General features: G+C 66.5%; 1 protein-coding gene and 1 long non-coding RNA gene across 5 annotated transcripts in view; one reads left to right on the top strand and one right to left on the bottom strand.

The window, feature by feature from the left end:
- LOC309610422 overlaps positions 1 to 24,170 on the top strand; it is a 487,797-nt gene that overhangs the window by 379,905 nt on the left and 83,722 nt on the right. The gene's annotated exons all lie outside the window — the stretch shown is intronic.
- Positions 154 to 22,837, bottom strand: ULK1 (unc-51 like autophagy activating kinase 1). Of its 4 annotated transcripts, XR_014233875.1 has the most exons (29): positions 22,495 to 22,837; positions 22,055 to 22,147; positions 21,931 to 21,972; positions 14,112 to 14,144; positions 13,743 to 13,779; positions 12,897 to 13,070; positions 12,740 to 12,813; positions 12,364 to 12,465; positions 11,262 to 11,320; positions 11,092 to 11,174; positions 10,622 to 10,672; positions 10,174 to 10,262; positions 9,260 to 9,401; positions 8,508 to 8,568; positions 8,217 to 8,306; positions 7,580 to 7,705; positions 6,982 to 7,130; positions 6,764 to 6,850; positions 6,041 to 6,309; positions 5,175 to 5,368; positions 4,733 to 4,842; positions 4,502 to 4,645; positions 3,932 to 4,125; positions 3,659 to 3,831; positions 3,460 to 3,578; positions 2,906 to 3,063; positions 1,978 to 2,113; positions 752 to 1,887; positions 154 to 488 (listed from the first exon to the last, which is right to left on the bottom strand). XR_014233875.1 is itself a non-coding variant. In XM_082353217.1 (28 exons), the coding sequence occupies exons 1-28, from the start codon at positions 22,603 to 22,605 to the stop codon at positions 1,832 to 1,834; spliced, it is 3,156 nt and encodes a 1,051-aa protein (XP_082209343.1). In that variant the 5' UTR covers positions 22,606 to 22,837; the 3' UTR covers positions 154 to 1,831. The 4 variants fall into 4 exon arrangements, 3 of the variants coding, with proteins under 3 accessions (XP_082209343.1, XP_082209344.1, XP_082209345.1); XM_082353217.1 differs by having other exon boundaries at positions 154 to 1,887; XM_082353218.1 differs by having other exon boundaries at positions 154 to 1,887; positions 3,659 to 3,777.

Raw genomic sequence — 24,170 nt, 5'->3', positions numbered from 1 at the left:
CCCTGGAGGACTGAGCTCCCAGTCTTGCCCCGAACCTGACCTCCAAACTCCAGCTGCTGCTGCAGCACATGGCAGGGCGGGGCGGGGCGTGTAGTCCGAGAAAGGTGACGGGAGAAGGGCAGGCCGTGACAAACCATCGGTAACAGCAGCCCAACAACTCCAGAGGTTTATTTCCTTAAATTGATGTTACACAACTTAATGCAAGGGGTTGGGGGGGGGGGGGGCGGGTGACACAAACGTCTTGTAAGGTAGACCAAGGGCGGAGAGCTGTGCTGTGGAGGACAGGCTGGGCGGGGCGGCGCTCACCCCGCACCCCGGAGGCCGCCCGCGGACAGAGCCCGAGGGGCCCCTACCGCGGCGCCAGCCCCCCAGAGGCCCTGGTTCCAGCCAACCGTAAAGCAATAAATACGGACAATTTCTGCGCAGGAGGAGAAGCTCAAGTCACCGGTGAGGAGACAGAAACGAGTCCCAGGGCTGCTCTTCTTCTTCTAGGTCCAAGCACAGAGGCAAGATTTCAAGTATCGCAAGAGAGAAACACGTGGGGTCTTCGCCTGGGCCTGTGGTGAAACCTCAGCGCCGGGGGCGCTGCACTGGGGCAGCTCCCTCTGCATCCTTGAGGACGCATTCGAGAGGGCAGAGCTGGGCAGACCAGCAAAGGGACCCCCCCGAGCCTGGAAGGTGGCCTCCCCGCCGACCCCCCGTGGCAGCCAGGACCTGGTGAGGGGACAGAGGGCTTGACATCAAAACCTACTGTGAGAGCTGGACGGGGAGGTTTACGCACAAAAACGGTCCTCAGCTGCCCGCCGTCTTCAGGCAGGGAGCAACGGCAGGGGTAGGGCCGCCCTACAGGCGGGAGGGCGGACGGCCACGCGCAGCCCGCACGCGCCCAGCGCCACCGGCCCCCCGGGTCTCAGCATCGCTGCCGAGGCTGCCCCAATCCTGCCCCCGTCCTTTCAGAACAAAACGTCAACTCGTATGAGTTTTCTTTTTTTAAAAAAAAAAGAAAAAAAGAGCTGCAGAAGATAAGACACATCTTAGGAGTAAGTGTGAAAGACGGCAACAACGTCTGTGCTGGGTTTTGGAAGCTCGGTGCTTCGTACTGTCCGTCCCTAAAAGAACATTTAAATAAGACGGCTGTGTCGCCCCGAGAGCAACCCGGGCGGCAGGCACGACACACGCGCTCGCGGAGCTGTCTGCGCACGGATATGTGACTACGGGTGTGTACGCGCGCCTGGTGGTGCAACGGCCGGGACCGAGCGGCAGCCCCGGGTCCAGTCCGCCTGCATAAAGTGCTGGGTGATTCACAAAGCTGGGTGGTGCTCTCGGGGAAGGGAGAGCAGGGAGCCAGGAGGACACCCCTTTCCCGGGCGGATCCGCCGGGCAGGCCTGGTGGCTTTGGCTTGAGTGGGCATCACGGCCTCAGGGCCGCTGCCGGCCCTCAGCGAGACAGCCCTGGGGTCTGGGCGGGGTCGGGGGGTGCCCACATGTCCGCACCTGCCATCGAGGCAGCCGGGAGAGAGGTTCTGACGGCCGGCTGGGCAGGGAGCTCTGCCCGTCAGCCAGGCCGGCGGACTGGCCTACGTCGAGGGTCTGTGCGGGGCCCTCCAGCGCCTTGAAGTCCACGGCCGCGGAGCCCAGGAGACAGAGACGCGGCTTGAGGCCTGGCTCCGGACGCTGGGTGGGGAGCCACGGTCCTTCCCCCAGCACCAGCGAGCGGTGTCATGGCCGCGGGCTTGTCCCTTCGAGCCCGGCCAGCGCGCTGCTCCCCACCCCACGGATGGGCAGCGAAGGTCCAAGCCCCGTGGGCGCCGTGGGCCGGGCCTCCAGGAGGTCAGGCACAGATGCCGGTCAGCAGGGCCGAGAGTCTCCGCTCGATGCACAGCTTGCCTGGAGGGAGGGAGGGGGGCCGGGCAACACGGTGAGCGGGCTCGGCTGCCCCTTCCCGCCCCCGCACCCAGGGGCCCAGCGGGCACTGACACTTGGCGATGTTCTCCACGTCCGCCTGGTCCGAGAGGATCTGCTGCAGCCCCTCCATGAGCAGCAGGGCCTTGTGGTAGCGCTGGACGCAGTCCTCCCGGCGGTGGAACATCTCGTCCAGGGCGGCCGACTGCACCTGCCGGGTGAGGGCGGAGGCTGGGCCCAGCTGCCCCCGACAGAGACGGGGGACCCAGGGCTGACGGCCGCACGAGCCACGGCGCCGCACGCTGTGGGCGCCGCCGGGTCACGCGCAGTCTCGACAGAGGCTTGCTCGCCGCCGGCAGCCGGGGTTACAGGGCAGGCGACCGGCCACCCGCACCGGGCAGAGCACTCCCTCGGTCCCGGTCACGTTAGTGATGGTCACCCCTGGGGGAGGGGGAGCTCGGGGACGAGGAGGCCGACTGTTCCCGAACGTCTGTTCGGGCTGCGTTTTTACTGCACGAGTGAATTTTCCCAAAAACCGGCATTGCCTCAGGAGCAGCGCTTTTTGGGCACAAGGACCCCAAAGCAACAGACGCAGAGCACTGAGCAGGGCCCCTCCGAGCCCCTCCAGCCTTCACGCCGCAGTTCCCAGCTGGGCTGCCTGTGTTGGTTTCCTCTAGAGAAGAAGGAACCAACTCACCTGCTAAGAGGCTTGAAAACCAGGTTCCCCCTTTTCCAGGTAAGGAACCTGAGTTTCAGGGAGGGACACGCCTGGGCCGTGGAGCCTCACAGCGAGGCGGAAGCCCAGGTGAGCTCCGGGCTCCCCGCCGGGGCTGGAGGGGCCCGGGTGACACTTGCTGGCTGAGGGGACGGCGTAGTGTCATCTCCCACCCCGGGAGCGGTGCCCCCTGAAACCCGGCGGAGCTGTGGTTGTCAACGCCCCCCGCCCACGCCTCAGCCCGCTCGCCCCGCCCAGCCCCACGCGGGGCCCCGCCCTGCGGCGTACCGTCTGCACCGCGTGGCTGAAGATGAGCTTCTCGGCGCTGACGCTCTGGACGCGGTCCAGCAGCCGCTGCTTGTCCAGGAAGAAGCGCTGCAGCCGCAGGCTCAGGCCTTGGCAGGACACCACGCTCGTCTTGTACAGCTCGTTCAGCTTCCGCACCACTGCGGGAGGCGCCCCGGCAGCTCAGGCCGGCCCCCGGGAAGGGGACCCACGCGACCAGCGGGCAAAAGCCCCTCGCTCCGTCCCCGGGGCGCTGCCCGACCCCACCTCCTAGGTGCTCTGCTCCAGCAACTCACGCCGCGCCTTCCCACCCCCCCAGACACGTGGGGGCCCTGCCGCAGGGCCTTTGCACCTGCCCGCGCCCCCCACTGTCCCTCCCCGGGCTGGGCCTGCACCAGGTAACCTCCTCAGGAAGGTCTCCCTCGTCATCTCTTCCTCGCTGACCTTCTTCTCCCAGAGATAGTCATCCCTCCCTCCCCGACTCCCTTGCCATGAGTTCAGGGTCTCATGCCCCAAACGCTGCTGCCGCCGCCGCTGCCGGCCGAGGCTGCCCTCACCCTGCTTCACAGTAGATGACAGGCAGAGCTTGCCGGCCCGGATCTGGTCGATGGCGGTCTGCAGGCCCGAGGAGAGGAGCTCGGCCGCCTTCAGGTAGAGCACCAGCTGCTCCGCGAAGCTGGAGGGCGGCAAGGACGCGTCAGGGGCGGGGCCCGCACCCCCGCTGCCTCCCCGCGGGGCCCCGCTGGGCACACCCACCCCCACTCGCGGCTCAGCAGGCTGATCTGGTCGGCCACCACGCTCTCCTGCAGCTGGCACTCGGGCCCCCCGGCCGCCTCGCTGGCGCTGCCCTTCAGGGCCGCGATCTCCAGGACGTGCTGGACAAAGACGAGCGTGAAGCGCAGGCCGCGCAGGATCTCCGTGTGCTCTTGCTGGGGAGACGGGCGACTGAGGGGCGCACCTCGGCATCCCGCGGCCAGCCCTGCCCGGACGCCACGCTGGGCCTGGCGCCTGCCCCCGCCCAGCCCTCACCTCCATGAGGGTCTCCTCGGGGAGGTCGGGGGCCTCGAAGGTCACGGCCCCCTCCAGGTTGGCGGCCACGGGGTCGGCGAAGCTGCAGCAGTGGCCGGGGGCGGGTACCTCGAGGGGGGCCTCGCCGTAGGCCCCGGGCGCCAGGTGACGGGCGGAGGAGGAGCCCGCCGAGCTGAGGGGGCTGGAGGAGCCCACTGTGGGGAGAGGGCCGGCCGCCCCTCCCCATCAGTGCTGCGCCGCTGGGACACGGAGCCCGGTGCCCGCCCGCTCCACTCGCTCCCTCTGCGAGCAGGCGCCACAGCGGAGGCCTCAGCCCTGCCGGGCCCCCGCCCACTGTAGGGGCGCCCCGGAGGCCAGAGGCCGGGGCCGCAGGGGCCTCTCTGTGGGAGCGGTGCCCCGGAGACGGCCCTGAGCCCGGACCCCGAGCCTCCAAGGAGGACCCTCCCAGGGCCTCGGCGTGAGGGTAGCGCCCGGCTCAACTCCTGACCACAGCAAGGGCCCCTCCCGCTTCCTGACGGACGGCACGGGCCGCTGACCCGCTGCAGCCACGAGGCCAGTGACGGTCCTCACCTGAGAACACGGTGGCACGGGGGCCCTGGGGCGGCGTGGTCCCGCTGGGGGGCGAGCCCACCGTGAACACCACGGGGGAAGGGCTGCTGGCGCCCCCAGCGCGGGCTCCCGGGTGCAGGTTCCCTCCGAAGCCAGCAGACGGCGCTGGGAGAGCAAGAGGAGGGGCTCAGGGCCTTCCCGCCGCGGGGGCCCCCACTTCCCAGAGCGCACCCCGGCGGCCCCCCCGCGCACCGGTCTCCATGGGCTTTTCCTGCAGGCTGTCCACGCTGCCTGAGTCAGGGGCCTGCGTCCCAAAGGCAGCCTTAAGGAGCAGATCCGTGAGGCGGCCGGCGCTGAGGGACCTGCAGGGTGAAGGGTGGTGAACACGTGCCCTGCGCCACCCAGGGGATCCAGAGACGCAGGCACCAGGCCACCCGCTGCCCAGGGCCGGCCCCCCGTCCCCCCCCAGGCAGGGTCTGGGGGCCTCGCAGCCTGGTCAGCGTGCCCAGCCTTGCCCGACTGTGCTGGCCACTCGGTCCTCCCACCCACCCCGGGCAGTCACTGTCACCCATTGAACAGACGCACAAACTGAGGCTCAGAAGGGGTTGAAGAGGGAGTGAGGTGCCCGCAGACAGCAGGCAGGGCTGGGTCTCTCCTCCCGCAGGCCACGTCGGGGGAGTCCCCACCCACTCACCTGCCAAAGGGGCCCTTGGCGTCCTCAGTGGGCCGCAGGCCGGGGCCCAGCTGCTGCCCCTGGAAGGGCCCCGCCTCGGAGAGGTCGGGCAGCGTCCGGTTCCGAGGCGGCGTCATCACCACGCCCTGCCGGGCCAGGAGACTCAGCAAGTTCTGGGAGCTGGGGGTCTTGGTGAAGTCGAATGCGGGCACAGCCTAGGAGGAGCAGGTGAAGTGCTGAGAAAGACCCGCCACGGTGACATTAACATCCCAACGGGGTCAGCAGCGCTGGCCTGAGTCTGCAGGGCCCCACGCCGCAAAACCCCAAACTTCCACAACCCAGGTCTTCACAGCAAAGGTGTGAAGGCAGACTCCACCCTGTGCTGGAGGACAGCGATACACGCAGACGCACGCGTCCGACCCAGGGCACGCACGTGTGCACCTATGCCCTCACAGAGACACCACTCCGAGGTAGCTGTAGGTTCTGGCCCCATTTCACAGGCAGGAAGACTGAGGCAAGGGATGAACTAAGTAATGCACCCATGGTGGCAGCCTGGGTTCTCTGGGGCTCTGGATGCTGGGCCAGGGTCGGGACGCTTCCGGTCAAGGGCCAGAGAGCAGATGTTTTGGCTTTGGGAGCCAGTCTTCGTCACGGGGACATGGCCACCCCACAGACGTGAACGGGGAGACACGGATCCAGCCACCAGCCAGTGCAAGAGGTCTCAGCACAGAGGGCAGGCGCAACTGTGCTGGAGCACACCAGCCCTGCCTCTGGCTTCCGGGGCCCCTCAGGTCCTGTGGGAATCTCACCAGGCAGAAAGCCCGGCGGCCCAAGCACATACAGAACCACTCCCCACCCACGCCCCTGGAGGCCCACGGCCCCATTACCTTGGTGGGGGAGCCCAGAATAGGGGGCAGGGGGTTCCGCTGCAGGAAGTCGGGCAGCTTGGGCGAGCCGCGCAGGGGCCGGCAGGACTGCAGCCCGTGGGAGGGCTGCGGGGGGCTGGCTTGCGGGTGGCCGAACGCCACCCCCAGCGGGTCCGTGGGGGGCTTGGGCAGCTTGGGACGGACCACACGCAGGTCGGACAGGTTCGGGGCACTGTGCAGGCGGCAGCCCAGCCCAGCGCTGTGGGGAGAGGGCTCAGGTGCCGAGGAGCCTAGGGCGGGACAGGACGGGCCCAATCACAGCCGTCCAAGGACTGCCTGGCCCCGCCCACAAGACCAACCAGGACAGTGTACGGAGACCCCCACGCCTGCTCAGGATTCCCTTTACCCTCGTGGCCACCTGTGCCGCACTGCACCTACGCTCCACTGCGCACCTGAGGAAACAGGCACAGAGGAGCTGAGACACCTGCGCGAGGTCACACAGCATGGCGGGGTCGGGGTGGGATTTGAGCCCCACAGTGGGCCTCCGTAAGCTGAAGGCTTAAGATTGTTAAAATAGTCTCATGGAGTTTCCTGCCTTCTTTTAACGCGTGAGAAATGACGGTTGTGAACCAGGAAAATGGCCACTATCCCAAGCAGCGACAGGCCAGCCCAGGGAGGTCAGCCCAGCTCCTCCGCCCCTCCCCAGCTCCACCTGCACACCCACTGGGCCGGTGCTGCACCTACCTGGACGAGGGGACCTGCCACCCCGCATCTCGGCTGCTTGCGGGGAGGGCGCCCCACTCCAGCCCGGCCGCTCGGGGATGGTTCCGACTTGGGGGCAAGAGGGGTTGCCAAGGTCAATGTGGGACAGAGAATGAGTCCCTCCCCCGCCCCCCGCCCCCCGCGTGGAGACGCCCAGTCCCAGCTCCGAGGCTGGGTCCACCAGCGGCGTGCAGGCTCACCCTGGGGAGATGGCGTGTAGGGCCGGCCCCCACCCAGGGAGAGCTTCCTGGGCAGGGCGGCTCCGTGCTCGGCGTGAGACGGGGGTGACAGGCTGGCCCGTGCAAAGCCCAGCGGGCTGGTGCTGCCTGACCTGCGGATGGCAGAGGACCTGCGGACGCAAGCAGGCACAGGGTGTGAGGCCCCCAGCCATGCCCAGCCAGGGCCACCTGCATGCCACGTGTCTGTCCCCCTCCATTCAAACAATGGGCCTCACCAGCAGCACAACCCGGTGGGAGCCGCCAGACCCCGCCAGGGCAGCCCCCGACCCACAGGGGCTTCTGTGAATTACAAAAAAAGGAGCCCTCTCCTCTTCCGAAACTTACAAAAATCGACTTTGTTTTTGTGGACACAAGACACTTCGCTGACATCTACCAGAAAGCAGTCACGGCACAGCTTGAGTGCCAGTGTGTCCACAGAGCGGTGGCGCTGACGGTCACGCAGCGCGCAGTCTGCACGCCCGTGCATGTGACGGCCCTGCACCGTCCCAGTGGGCTGCACGGGGTTCTCGTTACAGCCCTCCGGGACGCGCCTGGCCACTGGGGGGCCCCGCGCACTCACCGTGCCGTCCGGTACTGGGTGGGTGACTGAAGGTTTTGCTCGATGCGCTGGTAGTTCTGCACCTGAGTGGGGACCGGGATGGGGACCGAGGCCCCGCACCTGCTGCTGGAGAACGCGCCGGCCCGGCTGCGTGGGGAGAGAGGCCGGGGTCACCGCAGACGGGGCGCTGGGCTGAACCCCAGGCCCTCACACGCGGGGGCAGAGGCCACTCCAGGCCGCCTGCTTCCTGGTCTCTGTGCGCGGCCAGCACTGCCTCCCTGGCACCCCACGCCCCCCACTCTCTGCACCCAGGTGGCTTCTGGTTGGGACCAGCCAGTAGAGGGGGGGACAGAGGACAGCGAGGCTGGGCCAGCTCCTGCTGGCACTGGGACTCACTGCCCACTTCGCCCCACAAGCTCGGGGAGGGGGGGAGGGAGTGACAACACTGGTCTCTGGTGGTTCCGGTAACCACCCCTGGGCCCCAAGCCCACCCTGCGTCCCTTCCACCACAATCCCTTCCTTCCGCTGGACCACCCACAGGGGCCTGGCACCCTGCCGGGCCTGAATGAAGGCAGGGCCTCTGGACGTGACCGCTTCCTGCAGGATCCGACTGGGGCTGGGGCGCTGTGATGCTGACTGCACCCCGGGCCCCGCTTACCCTGAGGGGCTGAGGGAGCTGCTGCAGGGCGGGGAAGGAGACGGGGTCCGGCCGCGGCTCTCCAGGCCAGCAGAGGCCGCCAGCGAGCTCCTGGCGGGGACAGGGCGACGACAGGGCCTCACATTCAGGCCAAACGAGCACAGACTCTGGCCCCTCCTTGGGACTCCGTCCTGCACTGGGCACAGCAGACTTGGCCCTTCCCAAACTGTCTGACCAGGCAGGTCAGGCGACAGCCTGGGAGCAGGCGTCGCCCTCCCCGCAGAACCGGCGGGGCTCACGCTGGGGGCTTACCCGCTGCACATCAGGCTGTCCGGTGGCGGCTTGGCACCGACCGCCTCGGCCACCAGGTCACCTGTGGATGGGAGACGGGTGAGGCTGGGCCCAGGCACCTCTTCCTGGGGTGGGCCTGGGCCACGGTGAGGCACTCTCCCGTCCCTGTTTCTGTCGCTCGTGCTGACAACCCCCTTTGCCTGTCTGGACCTCATGGCACTCGAAGGAGACCCTGGTACCCTCTGCACACACCAGCCTTCAGCGAGCCCCAGGCTGGGTGTCCACACCTCCCAATCTGGGCCTCACCCCTCCTCCAGGACCGCTGGGTCCCCACCTTCCCGCTGCCCTCCTTGTGCTGCCGGCGGCTGGGTACGGGGCCTCTCCTCCCCTGCGGAGCCAAGCCGACAGGCTCAGGGTGGCCCGTCGGACACCAGGGCCCGCTCCCACCCAGCCCCGTCCCGGGAGTCTCAGGGCAGCCAAGGCCATGAGAGAAGTGCCAGCATCCGGGGTCGCGAGGGGAACTGAGGACCCGAGAACAGAGCTCTGCGGGGTTGGTGGGGGTGGGGGGGGGCTGCAGCTCAGCAAACACAGCGAGGGCAGCAGCTCCCCCCTCGGAGCAGGCGCCCTGGGCGCTCCGCGGCGGGCAGGACTCAGCTCTGACTCTTTGGCCAGGCTGATCTGGGGTAGAAGCTTCCAGAAGCCCCTTCTTAGGGGTTCCGTCTGGCACGTCTGCAGTGATCCCCCTGCCCACCCCTGCCTGGTGGCCCCCGGACCTGGAAACTGGGCCGGGACCATGACGAAGTCATCAGTGTCACAGGACGAGTCCTTGCTGCTGCCGCCCGAGTCCCGGGAGCCCTGCAGGAAGCCGGCGGCCTCGGCCGGGGAGGTCAGGGTCTTCTGCATCTCCCCCAGGGACTGGGGGTCAGAGGGGAGGCCGCTGAGACCCGGCCCCAGGGCCTGGGTGAAGGGGGCCGTGGGGACGAGGCAGAGGCTCTCTGCACGTTCTCCTCCCCCAGGCCACTCCTTCTCCGGTGACCTCCCCACAGGAGCGGTCACCCCACGAAGCCCCCTGCTGCCCAGCACGAGGAAGCGCTTGGCCCCCAGAGGCTCCAGCGACCCCGTGTCAGGCGACACCCGCCACCCCCCGCCCCCGTGGCCCTGCACTGCGTTCAGGAGGTGAGGCGTCTGGAAGGTCTGCCTTCGGGCGTGAGAGAGCCGTGCTCTCCGCCACCAGCCTGGCCCTGGCCCCCACCTGCCAGGACGGACAGACGGACGGACAGACAGACGGCCCAAGGGAGGTTCACGCCCCAGTGCCCCCGCCCCCGAGCACAACCTCGGCAGACCTCACCCCAGCCCTGTCCGGGGACGCGGGCTGCGGGGCAGGGGGGCTCCCAGGACACAGGGTCCCCGCCCGGGGCCACCCGCGCGCCCGTGCACACGCAGGCGCGGAGCTGACACGGTGCTGAAGAGACCGACGGGACACAGGGACCCTGAAACAGGCCTCCACCCGCTTCTAACTCCGCCACATTCACAAGCAGAACGTGTCTGAGTCTGGTGTGATGAGACCAGACGACACAGCAGAATAAAGGCGCGAGCTGGGGTGGGGTTCCTGCGGACGCCTGCACGCCCCGAAGCCGAGGCGAGAGGAGCCCGCCGCCCGCCGCCCGCCGCCCTGCGCGCGACTCACCGGTGGGGAGGCCAGGTGTGAGGTGGAGCTGCTGCTGGAGCTGCTGCCGGACCCCGAGCTTGGGTACGAGGGCACGGGCACGGGCGGGGCTGGCAGAGGGCGCGGGTCAGCACCCGTCAGCATGGGATGCTCCCCGTCCGGGCCCGCGCGCTCCCACCCTGCCCACGTCAACCCCACGCCGAGCACAGCTGCCGGCTCGGGACGCCCCCCGCCCCAGAGGAACCCGGGGACCGGGAGGGGACCTGTGCGAGGGGCCCGCCCTCACCTCTCCAATCCCACCGCACCAAGTCAGCTGAGCTCGAGCCCACCCCCTGGCCTCGGGGGCCCCTGGGGACTACAGGCTGGAGGGGGGCTGAGGAGCTGGTAGCCCCCAACCTTCCGGGGTGGGGCTGGCGGCCCACAGGGAGAAGGCGGGGCGCGGGAGTGCCGAGACCCTCAGGGGACTCACACTTCTTCACAGCGGCACTGGCGTCGAGGAAGGGGTGATGGAAAAACTCATCTGCAGGGGGAGGGATGGGCCTGGGCTCAGGAGGGTCCGACGCCAGGGCTCCCAGGGTCGAGGCCAGGCCCCACTGTCCCCTGGGGCCCGAGCTCCAGCTGGCTCTGGGCCCCGTCTCCGCTGCCTCACGCCAGGAACGGAGGGAGGCAGAGCCCCAGCTGGCGGCTCTTGAACGCATCCGGCGCCCCCAGTGCGGCCCAGGCCCGGATCCACCCGCCCGGCCCACGGTTTTCCCAGCAGTGCTGCCCATTGCAAAACCGGGGATTTTACCGTCTCCGCTGCTGGGAAAGGAGCTGCGGGCCCCGGGAAACCCACTCACTGCCGCCACAGGGCCCCTGGGAGCGGGCTGTGCAGGACACGGGGGGCAGGGGCGCAAGCCAGAGGACCCTGACCCCCCAGGCCTGTCGGGCGGTGCTCACCGAAGTCCATGCGGTCTCTGTGGTTGCGCTGAAGTAGAGCCAGGAGCAGCTGTCTCAGCGGGGCCGAGGTCTCCCGGGGGATGCTGGGGGCACAGGGCACGACGTTGACAGGGCAGCCTGCCCGGGGGTGGGGGGGCGGGGTGTCTGTGTCTGGCGGGAGGGGCACTCACGGGGGGACCAGCGTCTTGTTCTTCTCGTAGAAGAGGCGGAGGTCCTGGGGGCTGCTGGCCTGGAAGTGGGGGACAGGGGGCCAGGTGTGAGCATCCCCGCTGCTCTCGGCCACTAGCCGCTCAGAGCCTCTGTCTCCCGAGAGGCCCCTGGTCCAGCACTGCCAGCCTGTCTGTCCAAACACTGAGCGCCCTCGCATGCTTCCAAGGAAGGGGCCCCCCTCCCCCCAGCCAGGCTGTGGAACCACGGGGACCAAACAGGGGGGCCAGGGGGGCCCAGAGCAAGGATGCTGGCTGGTCCCCCTTCCCACCTGCTGCGGGTGCATCCCGGGTATCTGGTGTGACCGGTTGTGTGCTTCTTGAAATTAAAAAGTGGCCCGTACACCCCACCCCAGCCAAGGGCCCCAGAGCAAGCTGGCCCCCCCAGTGGGCCCCGCCCACACGCCTGTTCACGTGTCACGCGCTCGCACTGCTGTGTGCCCGGCACTGTTCAAGGCACGGGGGGTACAGCCAAGAGCAAGACGGCCCCTGCCTTCCCAAGGCCAACACGCCAGCGGGGGACAGCCCTCGCTAGTCACTTGCTCACGTGCAGGAAACGGCAGGCAGGGAGGTGCGGGGAGCAGGGATGGGGGCAGCCTAGGTCACCGGGCAGGCAGAGGGTGCTTTGGGGCAAGCTGGCGACAGTGGAGAGCTGCCGGGTCGGTCCACGAGGCCACTACAGGACGCGAGGGCCTGCGGCATGGGCTCAGAGCCCTGGACCCTTTGGGGTCCAGCACACAGCAGGCCACTGCCTTCCAAATGCAGGGTGTACCCCAGAGCTTGGGGTCCTGGTACCAATTTGGTGGGTCACGCCAGCCCTGCAATGTGCAGGAGGGAGGCCACGAAACTTGGTTCAGACATACACGTGGACACACACAGGTGCGCCCCAGAGCCAGTGGAGACTCCGGCCTCGGCCCTGATCAGGACAAGGCCCTGAAGTGACTGCACGGTGGGGAGCTGGGCGGCCACGTCACCCCAGCGAGGGGAGGCTGCGGGACGGTGACGGCCGAGGACCGCTGGGCTGCAGAGCTGAGCGCGCCCACACCCTCTGCCCGGGGGCCCTCACCTGGAAGGGCGCCTTCCCCGTCAGGCACTGGTACACGATGGTGCCGATGCTCCACAGGTCCGCCTTCCCGTCGTAGTGCTGGGACATGATGACCTCTGGGGCCTGTGGGGGTACAGTGCGGTCGGCGCTACGGCGAGAACGGGCGCTGAGCGTGCGCCGAGCGAAGTCTGGCTCCAGCCAATCAGAACAGACGCCAGCCAATCGGAATAGACGCCAGCCGACTGCCACAGACGTGGCGGGAAACGGTACAGGCACGCCGGCTGCCACCCGAAGTGAGGCCACGGGATGGGGCTCCGCTCGGGACACGGGAGGGAACCCCACCGCGCACGCCCCTTCCAACAGGACGGGGCAGCAGGGGCTGGGGTGGGCCACCTACCATGTACATGGGGGAGCCGCAGAGCGTGGCCGCCATCATGTTGCTCTGCAGGTACCGGGCAAAGCCGAAGTCGGCTGCAAGCGAGGAGAGGCGTGAGAGGGGCGGCCGCGGCCCCCGGGCCCCCGCCGGCCTCCCCGGGCCCCGGCCGCCGCCTCACCGATCTTGACCCGGATGTTGCTGGGGGCGGCACGGCGCCCGCCAGGGTTGGACAGCAGGAGGTTCTGGGGTTTCAGGTCCCGGTGTATGATTCCCTTGCTGTGCAGGAGCCGCATGGCGCCCGCGATCTGCTGCAGGAAGAGCCGGATGGTGTCCTCGCTCAGCGTCCGCATGGCTGAGGGGAGACGGGCTCAGTGGGGCGCAGCTCACCCGGGCGCCCCGAACGGCTCCCGGGCCCCTCCCTGCGGTCTCCAGGCCCATCGGCCACGCCGTCTGACGCTGAGCTGCCCCGGTGTCCCCTCCCGACCTGCGAGCCCCGCGCTGCTGCCCGGCACACCCCGCCCCTCCTCAGGTGGGGACGGCTTCCCAGCAGCTCCCTCTACCTCCCGCTCACAGCACACACGGCGGCCAGCGGCTGTGCGATGAGCCCCAGGCCCGGCCTCAACGGTGGTCCCCCACCTGCGCCAGGGCCCTGCGGAGGCCCGCCCCCCGTGGAGAGCCGGCCCCCGCTGGGGCCCAGGACAGGCCTGGCTCCCGCAGAGCTGCCGACCAGCGACCGGGACCCTGCCGGGCACCACATCCACAGCGGGCCGCACGGGGCCCCGCTCAAGAGTGACCCTTGCAGACCAAGTCTGCCCTGTGAGGCCATCCCTCGTGGTTCTGACACAGCATGTGTCCCCAGCGGGGCTCCACTCCCGCTTCCATCTTTCCTAGCAGGCGCCAGGGGGATGGGAGGATCCGCCATCACCATCAGGCCCAGGAAGGCTCGTTCACGCCAGGCCACCTCTCAGAATGGGTCAGGGTGAGCCTCGGCGGGCAGCCCATCCCGCCGCAGGTGTCCACTCACCGTGCAGGTAGTCGGCCAGATCGCCGCCGTTACAGTACTGCAAGAGACCGGCCACACGCCTTGGTCAGCGGCCAGGGCACACCCTCCAGCCCTGCCCAGGTCTCCCACCACCCCACCCCTGGACGCCTGCTCCCCGGGCACTTGGTGCCCTGTCTCCAGCCTGGGGCAGACGTCCCCCGCAACCCGTGCTTGAGGAGGTCAATGGGGGCGCTCACCCCCCCTCCAGCACCTGCTGCGGCGCTGGGCCTGCTGGTGAGGTGGCCCTAAGCCCACGGACATGAAAACAACTTCTAACCCCAAGGTGACAAGGGGCCTGAGAGCCGAGAGGGCCCAGCCTCCCTGTCCTCACAGCTGGCCTCCAGGACTCACCTCCATGACCAGGTAGACGGAATTGGCCATTTCCTGCAGGACACAGAAGAGGCGGTGAGAGGTGGACGGGAGCACGCCCTGTCCCCCCGTCTGGCAGCCGTCTGGGAGGCCTGGCTTGGCCCCAGTGTGACCTGGGCACCCGGCACCTGCAGCTGCCCTCAACACACCGCCTGGGCTCAGGCAGGAGAGGCCAGTGAGCGTGGACACTGGCTGGCCTGGCAGCCCTGGGGCCTGTCACGCCGGGGCTTAGCCAGCTGCTCAGTGGCCCGGAGATGAGGATGTCTGAGAGCCAAGTGGGCTGAGTGACAGGAGAAGCAGCCAATCAGACCACTCCATTTGTCAAGTCTGGGGAAGGGGCTGAGGACCCAGGAGAGGTGTCAGGGGTGGAGCAAGGACCCCACCTCCCAGGGAGAGCCCTCAGCAACCCAGGTCTCCATCAAGGTCAGGGTCAGCCCTGGCCCTGAGGTTTTGACGGGGCTCAGCTTGCTCTTCTATGAGTGGTGAGTCCTGGCCAAGGAGAAGCACTTAGTGGGGGACCCAGGCCCCCAAGAAGGGACACAGCGAGGGTGTGAGGGCCTTGACTCTCAGGCCACGGAAACTGCTCCTGGCTCCGGAATCAAAGATGCCACCAGCACTACAGGTTGGCGCCGCCAGCCCACTGCCGGCCAGCTTCCGGCTCAGCCCGTGGCCACCCATGGCCCCGGGGTGCCACCAGCGTCCTCAGCTCGGTCCACGCCAGCAAGACCCAGGAGCCCGCTGCTCAGGCCAGCACAGAGACACCCTCCCGCACCCACAGCCCCGGCGTCTGTCCAGGAGGGGCCCCTGAGATCCCCAGGTCACAGGTGAGCAAACTGAGGCCGGCAAAGCCAAGTCAACCAGGCAGGCGGGGTCCTAACCGCTCTGCCCTCCTGCAGACAGTGCCCTCCCCTCTTCCCCAGGCGGGGTCTTCCCTAACTGAGTGGCCCTGCCAGCCAGGAGCAAGTCCCCAAGCCCCTTCAGCACCAGTACGTTGCTGGGCCTTGGGGACCAGGAACAGCCCCTGCCCGCCGCCCGGCAGAGTGCCCCGAGTCCCCGTTCCCCACCCGCGCGCTGCTCACGGGCAGCTCCAGCTTCTAACCCCACGGGGCAAGGGGCACGCGCGTGAGCTGGCCCCGAAGCTCTCAAGGTATGGGGGGGGCCCCGAGGGAAGCCTGGGTGGGAGGAGGGAGGTAGCTGCAGGAGGGACATTTCTCAGTGGCCTTTGGGGGAGGGCGCCCGAGGGCCAGACAGACTTGATCCCCAGCAGCGGGCCACCGCCTTCCACCCCTGCTCAGGTGCCAGGGATGCCCCCGCCACCCCGACCGGGCAGGACAGAGGACCCCTGATCAGTCACCCTACCCCCAGGAGGTTGGGCCTGGGCTCAGACCCACACCAGTAGAACACAAAGCCACTGGGTGACACCCCAGCTGTAAATGTCAGCCCCCTGAAACAAGAGAAGACCCCCCATGGGGCTGCCCTGGTGGCGCAGTGGTTGAGAGTCCGCCTGCCAATGCAGGGAACACGGGTTCAAGCCCTGGTCCGGGAAGATCCCACATGCCACAGAGCAACTGAGCCCGTGCGCCACAACTACTGAGCCTGCGCTCTAGAGCCCGCAAGCCACAACTGCTGAGCCCACGTGCCACAGCTACTGAAGCCCGCACGCCTAGAGCCCGTGCTCCACGACAAGAGAAGCCACCGCAGTGAGAAGCCCACGTGCAGCAATGAAGACCCAACGCAGCCAAAAATAAGTAAATAAAATAGATACATTTATATTTGAAACAAAAGAGAAGCCCCCATGCCTCCAGAGCTCCCCCAACAAGGGGCTGTGGGTCCAGGATGAGGACGCCCCGGGGAGCAGGGCTGAGAGGTGGACGCTGAAAGCTCCGGGGCTGGAGGGGCCGCGTGCCCCACCCTGCTTCCCCAGGCCCTCACTCAGCCGCGTGTCTGGCAGGGATGCAGAAGCCTTCCCAAGCGCCCAGCCGGGCTCCTCTGGGAGGGGGTGGGCTCCGTCCACCGAAGCAGGGAGGCCCAGCACGCAGGCCCCGCCCTCCCGGGCCAGCTGCGGGGAGAGATAATGCAGGGAGAAAGTCCCTGGTCACGCCGCGCCCGCGACTGCGACCGACTGGCGGGGTGGGCCCAGGCCAGCGGGGACAGAGGGGGACCAGGAAGAGGGAGATCCCAACGGAGGGAGGCTCTGAGAGCCGGGCGCAGAGTCGGAGGCTCTCGGGCAGAGGGGCCAGAGATGAGGACCCAGGACTAACCCAGGAGGTAGAAGCAGCCACTCCCCGTGACACCGAGGCCACCTGTTCCCTCACCTGCCGTCACCCTGACCACGGCCACCGCTGGGGACGTGCTGAGCAGGCTCCCGACTTCCCCCGCCAGGGAGCAGCCCTGTCCTGAGTGGCCCAGAGGTGCCACACCGCCAGAGGGCAGGGCAGGGCTCAGGCCCAGGCACCTCCAGCTCTAGCCTGCCCTCCCGACAGGCCCCCTGCTCCGCAGGAAAGCCTCCGGTCGCCCACCGAGCCAGGACGGGTGGGGCCGGATGACAAGGACCGGAGACAGATAGGGCATCCATGCCCCCCGAGGGTCCCTGGGGAGTCACCCAGGGCTGGCAGCACCGTGGCTGGATGGGGACGAGGGGCCTGCCAGCTGGGAGGTGAGTGCCGCGCACCCTGGACCCCACGACCTCCTGCCCCAGAAAGGAGGCGCCTGTGCATCAGTGACAGCGTACAGCCCTCGTGCCCAGGAACCCATGGGACCCCCGCACAGGACCCCCACACCCACTCCAGCTGGGGGCGCTTCCAAACACCAGGCCAGACGCCCTCCCTCCCGAGGGGCCACACCACGGGGCCCGCCGCCCGCTGGCTCGGGGCTCCTAGCCCTCCCCGCTCCCTGACACCCCAGCCCCCCGAGACCTCCCTGAAGCCTTCCTGGCGCCCCCCAGGCCTCGGCGAGCCCTCAGTGAGCAAAGACCAGGGGCTCTGGGGCCAGGCGGGGCTGCAGGGGTCCAGGCTCCTCTCCTCCCCCGACCTCTGTCCCTTCACCCCGTGGGTCACCCAGCAGAGACCGAGGGTGTTGCCCGCAGGCCGTACTGTGCACGGAGCCCAGAAGGCCAGGGCCTGAGGGGGAGAGCACGGCAGGGCCGGGCCGGGGGAGTCGTGCCCACCTCTCCTCACCACATGGGATTCGGGCCCGCGGAGGCCCGGCCTCGGGGTCCCCCACTGCCCTGGCTTCAGAAGGCCCCTTCCCCGCCCGCGGCATCAGCTTGTTAGGCGCTAAGCCCATGGGCTGGCACGAGCCTCGGCCACGCCTGCGGCGCCCCCGGTGCGGCGGTCTCCAGGACGGCTGCGTGCCCAGGCCCCCCTGAAGAAGCCGGCTCTCCAGGCTCCCCGGCGGGGGGGGGAGGTCAGCGCGGCCTCGGTGGCACAGCTGGTCTGCCCCTGGCAGCCTGCTGCCCACCCAAGACCCGGAAAGGTCCCGCCTCGGCCTTCCTCCTCGTGAGCTAAATTTGGTCTCCACGAGCTCCCCCAGGCGCGGGGACCAAGTGGACGGCAGACAGCAGGCCGCCTCCTTAGGGGTCGGTCCAGACGCAGTCTAGACACTCGAAAGGACCAGGACTGCTTCCTGGGGCTGCGGCGACCGCCGAGCCAGAGGGCTCCCCTCCTGGGGGAGGCGGATGAGGGGGCTTCTGGCCGCGCTCTTGTCCCCAGGAGTCCGTCACGTTACTAATGCAAAACCACCAACACGGCCGAGGCGCCGGCCCGCCGGGCCCCCGGCCTACAGGGAGCACACCGGGGTCACCCCCAACCCGCCACTCACCCCCGGCGCAACTGAGGACCGGGCAGGTCCCATCGACGTCCCAGCCGACTTAAGGGGAGGAAACGGGCACAGAGAGGTCCTGTGATTCTGCCTGTCATACAGCTGGCGAGGGAGGGGCAGGGCCGGGCACCAGAGTCCTGGCCACTCCACCGTGCGTGCGGCCCCCAAGGAAGGGGGTGGTGAACCCTGACCTGCACACCTCGAGAGGACAGGCGAAGCCCTGAAGGCGGGATGAAGCGGCGCCCTCTCCGTCTCTCAGTGGCGCGCCCACAGGCCCTGGGGACCGGGCTGGCCCGGATGTCGGGGCCAGGTGTCCCAAGCAGCCTGGCACGGGCGCCCAGGCACGCAGGAGGCCGCCCTGCCTCCACAGGGTGCTAAGGTGCTTTGCTTAAGAGGATCCCAGCTCCCGGGCTCGGCCGAGCCCACTCTGTCTGGCGATCCTGGGCTGGGCCTGGTGGGCAGGTGGGTGGGCGGGCGCTGACCTAGTTAACTCCTTGGAGTGGGCCGTCTTGGCTCCAGAAGGTGGCAAAAGCCACAGCCAGGGCCGGAGCACAGCCGCCCATGGGAGCCGCGGCTCTCCCCGCCCCCAGGCTCTCCTGGACAGCGCCCAGACGGGAAGGGATGCCCAGCCCCACCCTGAGGAGGAAGCCCACCCTTCCTCAGGGAGCCTCCTTCAGCTTCCATTGTGTGCCTGTGGCTCCCGGGGGGCGGGGAGCCGGGGGGAGGCCAGCTGCCCTCTCCAGCCCCCTTCTTCCCACACACCGGGCCTGCCCCTGCCTCGGGAGAAGCAGAGGACACTTCCAGAATGGAAAACACAGAATCGACACGTCCCTGCCCGGGACCCACCAAGCCCGCCTGGGTCACGGTGCCCACCACCGAGAGCCAGGGTTCTGGAAAAAGCAAGGCCAAGGGTTGGCACTGTCCTGAATGACCCCACAGCGAGGCAGACCTCTCCCCTTGACTGAGGTGTCCACCCACCCACAGTCACTAGGGGTGGCTCTGTCAGCCAGGCCGGGAAGTGAGTCACCCAGCTGTGGGAACCAGCTGGACGGCGTGCTGGTCTCAGGAAGGCCCTCGTCCCAGGGCACATGCTGGGCAGGGCTGTCCCCTGACCCCTGTGATGGCCACTCTCCCCAGAAAGAGCACACTCAACCACGGCCCAGCAGGCGAGGGCAAGACCCAGAGCCAGCCGTCTGCCCCTCAAGGAAAGGAAAGGCCAGGGGCTCCCGCTGCCTGCCCACATGTCTGCGGGCCACAGAGCAGAGCACCACCCCAGAGGCCCCCCACACACACCCACAGCGGCCTGACAACAGTCACTATTCCGTATGGCCACGAAACAAAACCTCCTCAACAGACAAGAAGCAACCTGAGGAGGAATATTTGCAACCTATCACGGAAGGGCTTTCCTTAATATATAAAGAGTTCCCACCAACCAATATTTATATAGCACTTACTAACTAACAAGTACAGATCTAAACACTTAACATAGACTCAAGCTGTCATCACAACCACCCTACGACATAGATGTACTGTTATCATCTCCCATTTTCTGGGTAACACTGAGGCACCAGGAGGCTGAGTAACCTGCCCAAGGTCACACAGGTAAGTAAATGGGCGAGTTGGGCTCAGAAAGGCAGTAGGGCGCAGGGCCCATGCCGTTAACCACAGTGCCATCCAACCTCGGTAATCACAAGACCCACAGGAGCACATCCCTGGGTAGGAGGCATTCCTGGTGTTCACATGCACACAGACAGATGCTGAGCCTCCCCCAAAGGTGAAAAACAGAACCATAAGAGATGTCATTTTCCACCTCTCAGGCAGGCCAAGATGAAAGTCTGACAACCGAGCTCCTGGCAAGGATGTGGGGAGACAGGCCCTCCTGCCAGCAGCGCTGCTGTGTCCACGGTCCATCCTCTATGGACCACAATCTGGCAACTGTTCCAAACTAAAATACGCATCCTCTTACTTCTAGGAATCCACCCGGCAGACACACAATCATGGCAAAGGTGAATCCAGGAGAGTCACCACCACACTGCTGACATGTCAGAATCCCAGAATAACCCCACGTCCCTCCAGTGGGGGACTGGTGAGGTCAACTGTGGAATATAGGGCCACGGAACACCACACAGCTGCAAATAACACCACGGTCACAGTCGTAGCAATGTCAGCACACACAGTGCTTACGAGGACCAGTTTCAACCAAACAACTCCAGACTCTGTTTTACAGAGAAAGACATGGACGCACAGACAGATTAAGACACTTGTTCCAGGACACACAGCTCGTTTAAGTGGCAGAGCCAGGACCGGAACTAGGTCACCTAGCTGCAGAGTCTGCACTCGGAACCTTGCAGAAAGAATGGGGGATAATTTCCTTTGGAGGAGAGGGGTGTCACTTCTCACATATGGATGGAGTTCGTGTGGAGAGACACAGACCTTATCAAAGACACACACTTAAGTGAAAAATGCCACAGTAGAACTGTGGATGGTGTGGCAGCAAAGAGGTACGTGAGGATGTGTCACTGTCCCCAGAGAGACCCTCTGGGGGAGATGGGGCTCACTGGGACAGGGATGGTAGAGTCACTTTCTTCCACGTCCCTTTTGTACTGTTTCTTCATTTTTTTTTTTTAAGCTATATCATTAACTGTTTTTAAAAGCCATGATTTCCTGGGTCCCATGTGCGTCTCAGACAAGTGTCTAAGGACTCGGGTAGCCACCCCACACCCCGAAGGCTGAGAGCACAGAGCCCCGCGTTGGGGGCCTGGAAGGGAGGGGCTGGCTGGCCTCTGAGCACTTCCTCTGCACAAGGGAAGCCACAGCACTGCCAGCCCTGGAGGAAGTGGCACTGCCCACAACCAGGTGTGTGGCCCAGCCAGGATGGGAAGGAGGCGAGCAGAGGCGGGGGCAGGGGACAGGGAAGGGTGGGAGAGGAGGAGGGGGAAGGGGGCTGCCCTCGCGGCCCCAGAACACAGCTTCCAGGCACTCCCTGTCGCTGTCACATTGGACCTGGGGCCTCCCCAAGTCACCTCATGTCATGCCACAGCCCCCAAGGCCACAGCCCAGCTCTGAAGGGGGAGGGAGAGGACAGGGAAGGAGGGAGGAGGCCACCAAAACACAGACAGCCTGGCCGGGAACTTCCCCTCAGCCAGGGGCTGGTCCCGTGGCCTCAGTAAACAGGTTTCAAAACCATTAGTCAGCACTTTGGCCCTCAGATCTGCTGCCTCAGGTTCCTGGTCCCCAAACTGGGTCTCCAGGGTCCCAGGCCTGGGCCGAGGCTGGGCCTCCCCCGCCGCCAGGCCTGGGGGCCCGGGGTCACTGGGGGAAACAGGCCGCGGTCTTCTGGGCCAGCTAGGCCTGAGATGGCCTCATCAGCCGGGCACCGCCTCCCTCCTGCCCGGGTGGCTGGCCCCAACTGCCAGCAAGAAGGAATCTCCCTTAGCCCCGCCCCTCCCCCAGTCTGACACAGGGAGACAGTGGCCAATGCCGGGCCGCTGGGGTAATGTCAACAAACAATCCGCTGGCCCAGACAGGTGGTCCAGGCCGGCAGGGCTGCCCTGAGCCTGCGCTGGGGACAGGACTCACCGTCGCGGCCACTGGGCCAGACACCCCCGAGGGCCACGCTGTAGCCAGACCTCCCTCGGTGGAGCAGCGCTGCGGCCCGTGGCACTCAGGTGGCCGGGGAACGTGGGAGCTCTCCCAACATGCCCAGAGGAAACCCAGGCCCGAGAACTGGGCTGAGGGTGGGGTCTCCAAGGTCCCAGCAGGCCTCCGACGCCCATCCACACGGGGGGTGCCCAGCTCCTTCCCCCAGTACGAGATGCTAGCCTGGAACAGTCCGCTCCTGGCCAGGGTCTCCAGCACTTGGCTGGACTGGGACTTAAGTCACCGGGGCCTGAGGCTGTACTGGGGACAGTGGGGGCGGGGTGGGGGTGGGGGGGAGGGGAGCACACCCCCTCCCCACCAAGACGGCGGCCCGCAGCCTTACCTGGAAGTCATACAACGCCACGATGTTTTCATGTTTCAGTTCCTAGGACAGAAACCCAGGTTTCCCGTGAGTGAAGCGGACTCACCCATCACCCTCTCCCCTCCGGCTTCTGAGGCCAGCTCACCTTGAGGATCTTGATTTCCTTCCCCAGGAGAGTCTGGGACTTGGCGAGGTTCTTCTTGTTAATGCACTTGACAGCGACCTCCAGGTCGTGTTTCTGAAAACCAAGCGCAGGTGTCCCTCAGGGGCGGGGAACCCGGGAACCCCTTGAAGGCCTTGCCCAAGCCAGGTAAGCGCCCAGCAGGTCCCTGGAGATGAGGGGGTCAGGAGTGCATGTGAGGGGGACGTGGGGTCCCGGGGCTGTGGGGTGAGACGAGGGGTGCCCGGCTGTGTTCATGTGGGGTCTCCAGCAGGGTGAGGGGGCCTCTGGGGTGTGGAGGTGGGGATGGGGGTGGCCGGCGGTGGGGATGAGGGGGGGTCCCTGGAGCGGGGGATGGGGAGAGGGACCCCGGGGCGGGGGGGCCGCCCTCGCCGGCGCTCTGTCCGGGCCGGCCGGCCCCTCACCTCGCGGTGGCGCCCCTTGAAGACCACGGCGAAGGCGCCATGCCCAATCAGGTCCTTGCGCGAGAACTCGAACTTGCCCACGGTCTCCAGGCCGCCGCGGCCAGACTCCATGGCGCGGGCCGGGCCAGGCAGGCCGGGGCTCAGGCGACGGCACGGGCCGGGGGTGGTGGGCAGGGGGCGCGCCCCATCGGGCAGCCCGGGCTGCGGACGCGATCCGACTCCGACCCAGTCTTGACCTAGGCTCCGACCGTAGCTCAGGATCCGGCTCGGGCTCCGGCCGGGAGACAAAAGAGCCGCGGCCGCCGGGCCCGGGAGCCTGAGACGCCGGCGCAAGCGCACAGAGTGCCGGGCGGGGCGGAGCCTGGGGGCTAGCCTGGCTGGGGCGGGGCGGGGCCTGCCGGGCGGCCGCGCTCAGTGGGTGGTGGCGCTGGCGGCGGGGCGGGGCCTGTTGGGGCGGGACCAGATGGTTGGGGCGGGGTCAGTAGCAGGCCCGCCTCCTTGGGCATGACAGGGGAGCTGCAAGCCTGGGCATGGGCCAAGGGTCGCCCTCCAACCAGTTCTCCTGCTGCAGCCTTACACTACGTCCCTTGTCTGCGCATCTGGGGGGCGCACATGTGCCATAGCCGCCGTTAATACCTGGGACGTGGCCTGTGTACCCCAGAGCTGGAGATTGGATAGAATAAATTCTTAGAAAGGGAACGACTGCGTTGCAGGTTATGCATTTAAAATTGCGCTCGATAGTTACAAACTGTCCCCCAAACTGCACCAAACCTAAGAAATAGCCCACAAGTCCTAAGGTTAGGTAAATCCTGGTGCATCCTTTCTATGGAATAATACACAGCAGATTCTTAGAGGCAGAGGTGCTCAGATAAAAAGTGCTCCAAGGGACTTCCCTGGTGGCGCGGTGGTTGAGAATCCGCCTGCCAATGCAGGGGAAACGGGTTCAAGCCCTGGTCCGGGAAGATCCCATATGTGTCAGAGCAACTAAGCCCGTGCACCACAACTACTGAGCCTGTGCTCTAGAGCCCGCGAGCCACAACGACTGAAGCCCAAGCGCCTAGAGCCCATGCTCCGCAACAGGAGAAGCCACCGCAATGAGAAGCCCGCGCACCACAACGAAGAGTAGCCCCCGCTCGCCACAACTAGAGAAAGCCTCCGCGCAGCAACGAAGATCCAGTGCAGCCAAAAATAAATTAATTAATTAATTAAAAAATAAAGTCACTGGAGAGAGATGTGTGTATACCATACCTACATATGTATATAGTTTTATGTATGTATATACATATATAGGGTACCTAGTACTATACTATGTATGCATATATAGTACATTGGGCAATTATAACAGCTAACCCATTGCTTACCATGTGCCAGGCAGTAGTCATTCCATATATTAACTCATTTATTCCTCACAATGATCCCATGAAGTACTTGCTATGATATCCCTATTTTACAGATAAGAAAATTGAGGCCCAGAGAAGTTAGGTAAAAAAGTCACACAGCCAGCAAGAGAAAGAGCCCGGATTCTCACAGGAGAAACTGCTAACAGTGGTTGCTTTGGGAAGAGTCGGTCCTTTTCACTTTACACCTTGAGTGTGAATTGCTCCTATAGCCTTCCATTATTGCTTTTGCAAATGCAGAATTCTAAACAATCCTCCCTGCCACCCCCAGTCTTCAGT

Source organism: Balaenoptera borealis (assembly GCF_965194805.1).
Source record: "Balaenoptera borealis genome assembly, chromosome: 14".
Classification (NCBI taxonomy): domain Eukaryota; kingdom Metazoa; phylum Chordata; class Mammalia; order Artiodactyla; family Balaenopteridae; genus Balaenoptera; species Balaenoptera borealis.
This window is presented reverse-complemented; position numbering and strand designations above follow the sequence as displayed.